The sequence below is a fragment of the Lolium rigidum genome, chromosome 1 (assembly GCF_022539505.1).
Source record: "Lolium rigidum isolate FL_2022 chromosome 1, APGP_CSIRO_Lrig_0.1, whole genome shotgun sequence".
Lineage (NCBI taxonomy): Eukaryota > Viridiplantae > Streptophyta > Magnoliopsida > Poales > Poaceae > Lolium > Lolium rigidum.
In genome coordinates, this window is record NC_061508.1 from 55,779,768 (window position 1) to 55,793,830 (window position 14,063).

At 42.6% G+C, this 14,063-nt stretch overlaps 1 protein-coding gene across 1 annotated transcript; it reads right to left on the reverse strand.

Moving 5' to 3' along the window:
* Positions 1–7,156: 7,156 nt before the first annotated feature.
* Positions 7,157–13,554, reverse strand: LOC124685377 (potassium channel KOR1-like). Its single transcript, XM_047219719.1, has 13 exons — positions 13,246–13,554; positions 10,902–11,126; positions 10,588–10,651; positions 10,131–10,470; positions 9,750–10,045; positions 9,500–9,580; positions 9,297–9,395; positions 8,947–9,168; positions 8,650–8,838; positions 8,465–8,540; positions 8,033–8,327; positions 7,824–7,945; positions 7,157–7,739 (listed from the first exon to the last, which is right to left on the reverse strand). The coding sequence occupies exons 1-13, from the start codon at positions 13,479–13,481 to the stop codon at positions 7,480–7,482; spliced, it is 2,505 nt and encodes an 834-aa protein (XP_047075675.1). The 5' UTR covers positions 13,482–13,554; the 3' UTR covers positions 7,157–7,479.
* Positions 13,555–14,063: the final 509 nt, after the last annotated feature.

Below are 14,063 nucleotides of genomic sequence, written 5' to 3' on the forward strand. Positions count from 1 at the left end.
TGGATGGCGGTCTATGTTCTTTGTCGTAATGCCCTAAGTAAATCTCATAGTAGTCATCATGATATGTATGTGCATTGTTATGCCCTCTCTATTTGCCAATTGCCCAACTGTAATTTGTTTACCCAACATGTTATTTATCTTATTGGAGAGACACCGTTAGTGAACTGTGAACCCCGGTCCATTTTTTTACATCTGAAATACAACCTACTGCAATCATTGTTCTCTTTTGTTTTCTGCAAGCAAACATCATTTTCCACACCATACGTTTAATCCTTTGTTTTCAGCAAGCCGGTGAGATTGACAACCTCACTGTTAAGTTGGGGTAAAGTATTTTGATTGTGTTGTGCAGGTTCCACATTGGCGCCGGAATCTCTTGTGTTGCGCCGCACTACACTCCTTCACCAACAACCTTCACGTGGCCTTCATCTCCTACTGGTTCGATAACCTTGGTTTCTTACTGAGGGAAAACTCGCTGTTGTATTCATCATACCTTCCTCTTGGGGTTCCCAGCGGACATGTGCTTTACCGTCACAAGGAGCTACTTTTCTGGCGCCGTTGCCGGGGAGATCAAGACACGCTGCAAGGGGAGTCTCTCACACCCAATTTCTTTACTTTGTTTATTGTCTTGCTTTATTTTATTTCCTGTCTTGTTTGCTTTCTTTATATCAAAAACACAAAAAAATTAGTTACTTGTTTTACTTTATTTAATTCGGTTTTGCTTTATTTATTTTTATTATTGCTAAAATGAGTAGTCCTGAAGTTGAAGTTCATTCGTTTAAGCAACAAGGGGGAGAAAGTTTTAAAGATGCTTGGTATAGAATTAGTGATGCTCATCATAGGTGCACTAAAAAACACTCCATTATTATCCTCCTTAGGAACTTTTATGTTGGTATCTCTAGCTGGAATAGGTATCTTCTTGATACTCTTACAGGGGGTAATTTCCTAGGTACTCCTGCTCTAGAAGCTAGTTGCATCATTGAGAGTCCAGTCGGAATACCACCTGTTAATGAAGCTAAAATTTAAATCTCTCTTGAGGATGTCATGAAAAAGTTGGAGGCCATAGAGAAAAAATTTCCAAGTGTTGAGACTAAATTAGGAATATTACTTTATAATACTGATAAAGTTGATAAATCCCTAGGAGGAATTAATGAAAAAATTGCTGTCTTAGAAACTTGTGCTATCCATGATAATCAAACCCATAGGATTGGTTAACTTGAAGAAGCTATGGGAACCTTGGGTTCAACTTTTTCTTCTCTTAAGTTTAAGGAGAAACCTTATGTGGGTAAGGAGCAAAAGTTCATGTATGTCCCTAAGGTGCCAAAGCCAAAGAATCATTATGAGATTAAAATTGATAAAACCCTTAGTACCACTATGGAAAATTTAGATAATGGAGCATCTAAGATACCTTTTGCGACAAGTTGTGTTTTTAAGGAAAATTATGATGTTGATGCTTCTTCCCTTGATGTTACTTGATTTTCACTTTCTGCGCCTAGCTGAAAGGCGTTAAAGAAAAGCGCTTATGGGAGACAACCCATTATTTTATTTCCGAAATTTTTATTTTATATTTCAGTCGAGGTGCTTACTACTACTGTAGCAATACCTTTGTATCTTTATTTTCTTGCATTGTTGTGCCAAGTAAAGTCTTTGATAGAAAGTTGATACTATATTTGAATTTCTGCGCAGGAACAGATTTTTAGCTGTCACGAATTTGAGTTGTTCTCTCTGTAGAAAAATCGTAAAATCTTGAAAAAATTCATGAGTAATCCTCAGATATGTATGCAACTTTCATTCAACTGGAGCTTTTCCATCTGAGCATGTTAAGTGCCTCGAAAAAATTCGTCTTTACGGACTGTTCTGTTTTGACAGATTCTGCCTTTTATTTCACATTGCCTCTTTTACTGTGTTTGAGTGGGTTTCTTTGCTCCATTAAATTTCAGTAACCTTGGGTAATATCCAGAAGTGTTGGGAATGATTGTGTCCTTGCTGAACATGTGAATTTTTGATTATGCACTAACCCTATAATGAGTTTGTTTTGAGTTTGGTGTGGAGGAAGTTTTCAAGGATCAAGAGAGGAGGATGATATAGTATGATCAAGAAGAGTGAAAAGTCTAAGCTTGGGGATGCCACCGTGGTTCATCCCTGCATATTTCAAGAAGACTTGAGCTTCTAAGCTTGGGGATGCCCAAGGCATCCCCTTCTTCATCAACAACTTATCAGGTCACCTCTAGTGAAACTATATTTTAATTCCGTCACATCTTATGTGCTTTAGTTGGAGCGTCTGTGTGCTTTTATTTTCGTTTTGTTATTTTCATTCTCTGAATAAATCGGATCCTTACATGCTTGTGTGGGAGAGAGACACGCTCCGCTTTTTCATATGAACACTGGTGTTCTTCGTTTTACTTTTAATGTTCATGGCAAAAGCTGAAAGCCACTGCATTTATTGCTATTTGGTTGGAAACAGAAAATGCTTCATGTGGTAGTGGGTATATTGTCTTGAATAATTTGATACTTGGCAATTGTTTTGAGCTCTCAAGTAGATCATGTTTAAGCTCTTGCATCATGTATTTTAAACCTATTAGTGGAGAACTACCGTAGAGCTTGTTGAAATTTGGTTTGCATGAATGGTCTCTCTAAGGTCTAGATATTTTCTGGTAAAAGTGTTTGAGCAACAAGGAAGGAAGTGTAGAGTCTTATAATGCTTGCAATATGTTCTTATGTAAGTTTTGCTGTACCGGTTTATACTTGTGTTTGCTTCAAACAACCTTGCTAGCCAAAGCCTTGTACTGAGAGGGAATGCTTCTCGTGCATCCAAAACCTTGAGCCAAAACCTATGCCATTTGTGTCCACCATAACTACCTACTATTTGGTATTTTTCTGCCATTCCAAGTAAATACTTCATGTGCTACCTTTAAACAATTCAAAACTTTATTACTCCTTATTTGTGTCAATGTTTTATAGCTCATGAGGAAGTATGTGGTGTTTTATCTTTCAATCTTGTTGGGCAGACTTTCACCAATGGACTAGTGGCACATCCGCTTATCCAATAATTTTGCCAAAAGAGCTGGCAACGGGGTGCCCAGCCCCAATTAATTAACTTTCATTAATAATTATCTTCACATGTTTTGCCCTGATTTATCAGTAAGCAACTTAATTTTGCAATAGACACTCCTCCATGGTATGTGAAATGTTGGAAGGCACCCGAGGATTCGGTTAGCCATGGCTTGTGAAAGCAAAAGGTTGGGAGGAGTGTCATCCATAAATAAAACTAAAGTACATGTGTAAACAAAAGAGAAGAGGGATGATCTACCTTGCTGGTAGACATAACATCATTCATGGGAGCCGCTCTTTGAAAGTCTGTTTGACAAGGGGGTTAGAGTGCCCACTACCATTCGTTGACAACAACAAACACCTCTCAAAACTTTACTTTTATGCTCTCTATATGATTTCAAAACTTGAAAAGCTCTAGCACATGATTTAATCCCTGCTTCTCTCTGCGAAGGGCCTTTCTTTTACTTTATGTTGAGTCAGTTTACCTACTTCTTTCTATCTTTGAAGCAAACCCTTGTGTCAACTGTGTGCATTGATTCTTACATGCTTGCTTACTTCACTCATCATATTACTTTGTGTTGACAATTATCCATGAGATATACATGTTGAAAGTTGAAAGCAATTGCTGAAACTTAAATCTTCCTTTGTGTTGCTTCAAAACCTTCTATTAAGAATCTATTGCTTTATGAGTTAATTCTTATGCAAGACTTTTTGATGCTTATCTTGAAAGTACTATTCATGAAAAGTTTTTGCTATATGATTCAGTTGTTTAGCCATTATCTTTTTGTTAGCAAACTATAGACCATTGCTTTGAGTCACTTCATTCATCTTAGATGCTTTACAATAGTATTGATCAAGATTATGTTGGTAGCATGTCACTTCAGAAATTATTCTTTTTATCGTTTACCTACTCGAGGGCGAGTAGGAACTAAGCTTGGGATGCTTGATACGTCTCCAACGTATCTATAATTTCTTATGTTCCATGCTAGTTTTATGACAATACCTACATGTTTTATTCAAACTTTATAATGATTTTATGCATTTTTTGGGACTAACCTATTAACAAGATGCCACAGTGCCAGTTCTTGTTTTCTGCTGTTTTTGGTTTCAGAAAAGTTAGGCTCCATTTGGTACCTCTGTTTTTGTTGAAGTATTATGAGAATACTGCAGTTTTTAGAAATACTACAGTATGGAAAACTGTGAGGTGTTTGGCTCTAACAAATATTGCAGTTTTCAAAACCATAGTATTCCCGAAACTGTGGTATTTTTGCAGTATTGAAAAAAGAGGTCCGGCCCTCTTTTTTCTGAAACAGAGAAACGAGAAAAACGACGCATCATACATTGCTCGCATTTCCAAGTCGCCCCCGCATCATATCTGCTCTAGATCCTCGCTTGGCGCCATGGTGAAACACATGGGCGCCAGCAGAAAACGCGCTAGCCCACGGCCGAGCCTGAGATGAGAGGACCTGGGAGGAACCGTCTAGTGATCCAGGCCATTGCAATTCGCGCAAGAAGACGGCGCACGATGCCACGGCGGCCAGCGCCCACGCCATTGGAGCATTGTACTACTCCGTCCAATCAGTTTACAACCGCTATTGTAGCTACATTATTGGGCAAAACTTGATTTTACATGCGTCAAAACCACAATAAAGCAGCACTTGACAAACGTCTATGTGTTTTTGCCAAAACGTCAAAAAACTATGGTTTCAAGAAACTGAAGTATTCCTTTGCCCAACACGGAGATACTATGGTTTTGTAATACTTTATTTTTAGAAATACTTTGTTGCCAAACTAGGCCTTAGTTTACAAATATTCTCGGAATTGGACGAAACAAAAACCCACGGCCCTATTTTTCACGGAGTGTTCCAGAAGATCGAAGAAGAGTCGGAGAAGGCCAGAGGGGGGCCACCCCATAGGGCGGCGCGGCCGGGCCCACAGGCGCCGGGGTGTGGGGAGCCCACCTCGGGACTCCCCCGACGCTGCCCCTTCGCCTATTTATTCCTTCGTCTCGGAAAATCCTAGGACCGAGAGCCAAAATACGAGAAAAGTTACAGAGACGCCACCACCGTCAAACCCATCTCGGGGGTTCTGAAGATCTCCTCCGGCACCCTGCCGGAGAGGGGAATCATCACCGGAAGGCTCTACATCACCATGCCCGCCTCCGGACTGATGCGTGAGTAGTTCATCCTTGGACTATGGGTCCATAGCAGTAGCTAGATGGTTATCTTCTCCTATTATGCCATCATGTTTAGATCTTGTGAGCTGCCTATCATGATCAAGATCATCTTATTGTAATGCTACATGTTGTGTTTGTTGGGATCCGATGAATATGGAATACTATGTCAAGTTGATTATTGATCTATCATATATGTTATTTATGATCTTGCATGCTCTCTGTTGCTAGTAGAGGCTCTGGCCAAGTTGATACTTGTAACTCCAAGAGGGGGTATTTATGCTAGATAGTGGGTTCATGCCTCCATTGAATCTGGGACAGTGACAGAGAGTTCTAAGGTTGTGGATGTGTTGTTGCCACTAGGGATAAAACATCAATCCTTTGTCTAAGGATATTTGTATTGTTTACATTACGCACAGTACTTAATGCAATTGTCTGTTGTTTGCAACTTAATACTGGAAGGGGTGCAGATGCTAACCCGAAGGTGGACTTTTTAGGCATAGATGCATGCTGGATGGCGGTCTATGTTCTTTGTCGTAATGCCCTAACTAAATCTCATAGTAATCATCATGATATGTATGTAGATTGTTATGGCCCAATTGCCCAACTGTAATTTGTTTACCCAACATGTTATTTATCTTATTGGAGAGACACTGCTAGTGAACTGTGGACCCCGGTCCATTTTTTTACATCTGAGATACAACCTACTGCAATCATTGTTCTCTTTTGTTTTCCGCAAGCAAACATCATTTTCCACACCATACGTTTAATCCTTTGTTTTCAGCAAGCCGGTGAGATTGACAACCTCACTGTTAAGTTGGGGCAAAGTATTTTGATTGTGTTGTGCTGGTTCCACGTTGGCGCCGGAATCCCTGGTGTTGGGCCGCACTACAGTCCTTCACCAACAACCTTCACGTGGCCTTCATCTCCTACTGGTTCGATAACCTTGGTTTCTTACTGAGGGAAAACTCGCTGCTGTACTCATCATACCTTCCTCTTGGGGTTCCCAACGGACGTGTGCTTTACCGTCACAAGCACACGACGACCGCGCCCGCGGCCTCGACCGCCTCGACCGCCTCGCCGGCCACCAGAACCAGCCATGGATTCCCTTGCGGGCTTGTGGGTAGGCTGCGCTACGGTGCAGGTTGTGCGGCGGCTAGGGTTTGTGGGGGAGGAGATGAGGCAGCCGAACGAGCGCCCCTATATAACGCCGCAGGAAACCGTGGTGGGCGGCGGCCGCTGGGCACGCGTGGCTTCGCCAATAACAACATTGGCAGAGGTGGGCGGCGGCCGCTCGGGAGCCGAGGATTCGTCATTAACGTGGCGGTCGAAGCGACTCCAGGCGGGCCCTACAATACCTAGCTCTAGCCCGTTGGATGGACGCCTTCTATAGGGAAACACTCGTGCATGGCTGCGATCTGCTGAGCGACGGAGATCCGCGAGAGGCTCACTCCGCAGTATGATTAGTTCAGGAAGGAGACGTGGTTCGGACCGTTGGGTTGGGCCGTCGGTGCACGGTTTTGTCCGTCGCAGACTTCGCCATGCATGCACCGCACCATGCAGGCTAGCTCCTGTCGCAGACTTTTCCATGCATGCGCCGCACCACGTCAGATGTGCATGCAAACGCGAGCGCTCAGCGAGGCAAACGACGCAGCAGAACCATTTACGGTCGCCGATTCAGAACAATAATGGAAAACTGATTCAGGCGCACCACATTGACACGGATACACAAGCGCAACCCATTACACGGACACAGAAACAGCGCATCGTTTCATTGTAATTGATCGATGGCCTATTTAATTGATCGATCTGGCTTATTTATATAAAGGCTGGCTTTCTGTCTAGAAAAACCGACATGCGTAAAATAGCATGCAAATCTGGGAAATCTATCCTACTAACTACATGAACACTTGACAGCAAAGGATAACGTCAACATTATCTGGAACAACATGATTGTTCTTCTTATTTTCCTTTGCCGTGGACCATGCATCTTATTCCTAGCTCAACTTCTGAAGGGAGTAAGTATGTCCAGATCTGCATTTTACATTTCCATTTACATCCGTTCCCATCGCTTATGATTAATCTATACATATTCAAGAAACAGCTAATTCGTATCTACAGTGGTACATAAAGACCAGCAAGCCTGAAAGCATGCAAATCTGAGGAAACTAATCCTACACAAATATTTGGCGGGAACAGATAACAGCATAATTCTGTCGGAAGATCATTTTCTTATTTTGCTCCACAGCGCACCTACTCTACTTGCTTTGTCCCTCGCCATCGCCTCCGACCAGATACAACTTCTGGCCATCATGGACCATGTCGACATCATGCACCCTCGCGCCATCCTCGCCGAGCAAGCGCAGAAATGAGCTGGACAAGCTCAGCTTCTCCTGAGCTGACCTGATGAGTCCATCAATCGTGTGGGGAATCCACAACGCCACTCCCTCTTTACGCTTAGCATCAGTGTCCCACGGATGGTTAGGGAACACGGAGCATCTCCTCGGGTGCATTTTATCTGTCAGCAGAATAATTTTTGTGGAGGTCAGAAAATGAAAAACATGGGCAGTAATTTGACAAAAGTTTGAGCTTCTGAACTTGCCTCTCACTTCTTCACCACGTGCGGGAAACTTGGATAGCTCCCTCGCTTTCGCTTGTTCCAACAACATCATAAGTGGCTTACTACCCGATTTACGCCCTTCGTCTAGTGGAGTAGTGCCCCATCTGCATACATGGTGTTGTCTAGCTCAACTATGCCTACAATGCAAGTAACAAACTTCGAGGATGAAGTTTTTTGTTGTTGTGTGGTACCTGTCAGTTGTGAACACGCTTGCCCCTGCGTCTACCAGCAACTTCGCCATCATGTACAAGCCCTCTGCGGCGGCTATGTGGAGAGGAGTGCGGTGGTCATAGTCTTTTGAGTCTGGATCAGCGCCATAAGCTAGGGCCCTCCGAACGAAATCAGAGTCCCCCTTTGATACTGCCATGCAGAGATGGCTGCCGCTATTCTCAAGGTTTAGCTTAGCTCCTTTGCAAAAGAGCAATGTAGCCACCCGGTCATGACCCTGCTTCACTGCCTCCAGCAACGGCGTGTTTCCAAATTTATCTGGTTGCGAACATAATTTGAGTGCATAAGATGCGTGATAAGATAAGATGAGATGTTTCACAGAGTTGTACACTACAAGTATATAAGCAAGAATCTTAAAGTGGCAGCAGAGTTGGCATTGAACTGGGTGAGCATACCGATAAGATCAATATCAGCGCCTTCATGGATTAGGAACTGCGCAACATCTTCATACCCTTTAGAAGCTGCTAGATGCTGTGAAGAAGATAATGGTTACATCAGACATATATTACATTATATATCCTGAAAGGTAAAACATTGTGGATTAGATGAAAACTTCAAAACTATTCTTAGAGGTTCATACCAAAGGAGATCGTCCATCATAGTCGGTGTTTTTTGGATCGGCTCCTGCTCGTATTAAACCCTTCAGCTGATGAAGGTCCCCGTAGAAGGCAGCACTATTTACTCTTAATGTCAGCTCTGCCTCTTGCTTCCCTATATGGAATGTGATATCTGATTCTAGTTGTTTGACTCGCCCACCGTATTCATTGTTCTGCAGTTAGAGTAAGTACATCAATGAAAAAAAGAGTACCCTTAAATTGGGAAATTGGCGAAGTAACAACTGTCATGATGATGATTGTATCTATTGTCTGTTGTGTACCTCTGTGAGGTTGCTCAAAATTTTTCTTCCGTCAACGAAATAGATCTCCAATATATTTGTGAATGATTGTTTATCAAGACGTAATAGCCTACAAAGTTCACAAACACGAACACTGTAGGGCTGTGGAATATTGCAAAGAATAGCAATTTCTCCGAAAGAACTCTCAGGCTCCAACATCAAAATAGTCTCTTCTTGACCATCTTCGCCAATTCCAACACCTTCCTAAATAGTATAGAAACACATTGTAACTTAGTATGAATAAAAATATTATTTTATATAATACATCGATTTGTAAGGTACATGATACATACTCTTGTAAATTAAGCAGTTATTCCTAGACTTGAACTCACCAGTGCACCATGGCAGACAAAGTATATCTGATCAACTGCACTTCCTTGCTCCAAAATAACCTCTCCTGGTAGGAAGAACTCTTCTTGCAGTCTGATCACCTGCCAAGAGCAAGAACATGATGAGAAATGCTGTACAAATATATAGTAGTAACTGTATAAATAAATTAACATATATAATTTTGATAGAAGAACAGAGTGTTTACAATCTGTTGAATGAATTCTGCTGAGCATCCTTTGAACAGAGGAGTGCTATCAATGTATGGCTTGTACAGTGTTTGAGAAATCTGCATTTGTAATAAAATATATATCAATTAAATTGAACAAGTCAGGATTGCAGTTGATATGCAAAGAAACAAAAGCTTATGGGCATTAGTTATGCAATCTGAAATTAAATTATTGCAAGTTTTCAATATGACAGAAAGATGGCAATATGTCCAAAATATAATGCATCACCTTTGCCCGAATAGAAATAGGGATGTCCTGTAGTACAGAAGCTTCAGTGTAGCTGCTCTCATACTGCAACCTTAAATGCCCCTTGATCTGTTCTCGTATGTCCTTCCCAAGTTTGTTTCTGTTCATATACCTGATAACTTCTTTCATTTTGTCCCTAAATCGCTCTGTTCTCGAGCCTTTGACAATAAGCGCAGTCATGTTACCGATAAGGTATGCTCCGAGAATCATATCAAAGGAAACATAGATCATGACAAATATCATTTCCCTCACATTTACAGCATGAATGTCACCATATCCTACAGAGAGAAAACGACACCTTTTATGTTGCTGACAAGCATGGAAAGGCAAGAACTTCGTGTTGAACATGAGACTTGAACTTACCTACGGTTGCCATGGTGACGATAGCAAAGTACAGAGAGGTCATATAAAGTTTGACAAGATCAAGTTCCCTGAAGTTCTCATAGCTGTACTCTCCTAACTTCAAACTCCCTATCCATGTATATCCTTCCATTGATTCAGGTAGCGTTGTGGCCAGGTAATAGAAGATACAGGCTGCTGTGTGTGTACAGTAGAGCTCCACGACTATGAGTTTCACTATCCTCGTGAACAGGTAATTCACACGGATGTCCTTTTCTAAATCCCGAAAGAACTCTACAACCTTAAGAGATCTTGTTAAGCGAATCCATAATAGGTATCTTACTTCCTCTTTACTGCCACAAGCCTGTTTTGGAAACACAATGTAAAAACAGGAGCAGACAATCAAAATGTCAACCACAGAATAAACGCCACACCGTATGTTATCAGTGAGATTGATTAAGATCAGTAGGAAGAGATTAACCTTATAGATAATATCCCATGGGAAGCAACCAAGGAGATCAAAAATGAAACTTGATTTGCAATATCTGGATGCAGAGAGAAAACAGGTCAGCGGTTGAATGTTATGGAGAAGATACCGTAGAACATGCAAATGTTGTTTTCAAAAAGAATTTTCCTTTCAGCAACATCAGAATGATCGAGAGTTCCCAACTCATTATTCATGATATCCACCCGTTTTAATGATTCTGTTGGTTTATAAGGGATGAGGTGAAAATATTGGAGTACCAAAAAAAGATGCTAGTTGCACAATCAAAGCGTAAGATGATAAAATATTACCGGAGGGCAATAGAGGTTGGATTGCATACGATGCGATATGTGTCGGGGTCGCGGTAGGCCACAAAAAACTTCAAAACAATATCAATAAGGAAAGCAATCTGCCCAACTATGTCCAAGATGAATAGTCTCTGTGGGAGCCCCCTGAAGAATCCAAATTCGAAGGGCGTAAAGAAGGAACTGTACACTGCCCAAACCAGTATGAACTTTGTCCATAACATATATAACCTGCCGTCAGAAAAATAGAATCATAAATCAGTAAATGTACACCCTCATATTACCATTTTTAAATGTTCTTTCTGTTTCTAGCATGATAAGGAACAAGCTAACATTCTTCAGCGCTCAAAGGTTGCATAATAGTGGACTTCAAAATTTTACCACGCTTGTTTATTAAGAGTCACACAATTTTGTTGCGTATGAAGGTTAAAACTGAATGCGAAAGTGGCTAGAGCACCCACAAACATACCTAGCTAATTAGGCCAAAAGTAGTAGTTAGGCCTAATGGGCCCTCTGTCCTAGAATGGATGCACACACAGCAGAGTTAATCAATTGTGAGATCATACGCATGCTCCATCATGCACATGAACATGTCAGGGGTGATGTGGCCATGAGTGGGTTTCTCTTGTGCACCGATCCAATGGTATTAGTAATAAACTAGTAACTGAGATGCAGGCACAACGGAATGAAATAAACCAACATGACGGTATGGATGTCGCTGGGCCACCTCATCTCCAACAATATCTGTCGCAATCACCAACAAATGGCAAAACTAATAAGAACTAAAGTCAATAGTCAGAAGATCTGACCTTTTTCATCTAATTTACAGTTTTACACTTTCATGTTACCGTTTTGCCATTTCATACGTAATGTCGAAATGATTAATACACCTTTGTAGTAGAATTAAGTAGGCATTCATATACAATCCTTCCGTATCCTGAACTAAACGATTGAAAATTTATCGGGCATACGTGTATACCACAATTTAACCATTGGCTTCTTATACCTGCGAACTGAATGTAAAATTGCAAAGCCTCGTACTGACAAAATAGACACTTGTTACTATTTACAGCGTGCTGAATTAAAGCTAGAAAACAATCCGGCACACTGTTAGCCCAAGCCATCTGCTTCTTATTATTCCTGCAATCTGCATCTAAGTTTGCATATAGCATATTCGTATTGTCACCAATTAATTGTGTCTGTCTAATGAAGCGCGATCACCGCCAATCAAAGACGACACAATCAACATCAAACAAATTTCATAGCTGTCAAGCAGAGATAACCACATGACTTGAACAGATTGCAGGCTACGTATCCACTTAAATATTCCTCGAGATAACGACTCCAGCTACACCCCGAGGATTAGCGGCTCTCCCGGCCATTCTGTTTAATTATTTAGGCTGTTCAAACCACCAATCCAAGTCGTGGGGTGTAGAAACCAAATTTGTAGAGCACGACGTTACCGATAGCCTCTCAAGCCGCCGTACACCTGGTTGGCGTTTGAGGAGGAAGGCTGCTCGTAGAAGCTATATATAGCTTACTTGTCATACTGTGATAACCACAGAGCCCTGCTTATTATATTCAAAAATATGCTTTGTAGTTGATGGTAGTAGCTAGTAAGAGAAAATATGCAAGTTGGCAGTTCGGAACCTCTGTTACTGGTGTGTGTGCATAAATAAAATATCGCATGCATCCAAATTTGGGGATTTATCAATTCTCTATGTAAAAAATCATGTAACTTGTGAATTTGTATTCAGCATGCTTACAAATTGTGCAGTTCTAGTAGTGGATAATGAACATGGCCAGTTAAAGTCGTGTTGCTGAAAAGGCAAAAGCTCGTGCGACAAAAGTTGATAAAGCAAAAGTAAGCTAGCTAGTAGTAGTACGTAGGCACCTCTGTTCGTGCGGCCCTTGTACACGAACCCGTGAACGCTGGCTGCAACCTACATCGCCCTGCCGAAGCAACTAGCAAGCTCGCGCAACTGGCGAGCTGATCCACAACCGACGGCCGGGTTTGCGGCGGCGGCCATGGAGCGCACGCGCGCACCGTACACCGGAAGCGACGATTGGGACGGCAGTAAAAGTAACAGAGGCCGAAAAATCCGCCGGAAAAATCTCAATTCTCTACCGGCACAGGATTTACTGCGAATATTTCTGGTGCCGATTGTTTGGATTTATATTTTTTGAACGGCCGCTAGCTTTGCTTCATCATGGCGAAGCAATATCCAGTCGAGCGCGCGAGCTTCCGGAACACGCGTCGAGAAGGCAGGAGATTTTCTACAGTGGCCAGCCAGGTGTGCGGCGCGCGCGAGCCAACGGAGAAAACGAAGGGAGAGCGAGCGGTGCGTACTTGTTGTCGGGGAGGATGATGAGGTCGTGGAAGAAGCCGCCCTCGCCGTCGACGGCGGGGATGCGGCGGCGGCGGCGGCGCGGGCGGAAGCGGTCGAGGCGGAGCTCGGAGCCGAAGAGCGCGAGGCGGCTCTGGCGGGACGACTCGAGCCGGTCCGGCACCACGTCCACCTCGAACTCCTCCTCCTCCTCGTCATCCTCCTTGGTCGTCCTCTTCGACCCCGGCCGCGACACCATGGGCAAGCGGGGCAGTGGTAGCAAAAGGTGGTGGCGGTGGAGCTAGCTATGGTTCTTGAGCGATGCGACGCGACGCGAGGATATATCGGAGGGAGGAAGGCGACCGGGTTATTTATAGATGGACGGAGTGCTGAATAGTGGGAGACGAGGAGGAGAAAGAAGCCAGCGGGAGATGGAGGGGTCTAATCAAGCGGCGCTGGGGTCACCGGGCCGGTTACCACCGGCCGCCGACGCCCGCGGCCGGTGGGAGAGGAGACGACCTCCAGCAAATGGAAAGTATATAGAAGACAAAACTCTCAGTTTTTTTCCCTTTGCCACGCGATCGAACGCCGCTATAAACGCACACCTTTATTACAACTCGACGTACTATCAGGTGTTCGTACTCTTTCCCAATATTGATTGACTACTATAGTTGCACGTGTGCGTGTAGCTTTGGCACTGCGACGTATTTACAAATCTACGATTTGATATCTATATTTATCTATCTTCAGATTGTGTCATAGAAGAAAAAATAATTTGAAGACCTCGAAGGTTTAGTTGTTTCTTTTCGACTTTATTTTGTAATTATTGAAGACAACTTGT

Excerpts from the sequence above, each read along its gene's own strand:
- LOC124685377 (XM_047219719.1), bottom strand. The coding sequence starts at position 13,481 with ATGGTGTCGCGGCCGGGGTCGAAGAGGACGACCAAGGAGGATGACGAG. Across the intron at positions 8,839-8,946 it reads TTTTGAGCAACCTCACAGAG|AACAATGAATACGGTGGGCG; the intron begins GTACACAACAGA and ends CTCTAACTGCAG. Across the intron at positions 8,328-8,464 it reads CGCTGATATTGATCTTATCG|ATAAATTTGGAAACACGCCG; the intron begins GTATGCTCACCC and ends GTTCGCAACCAG.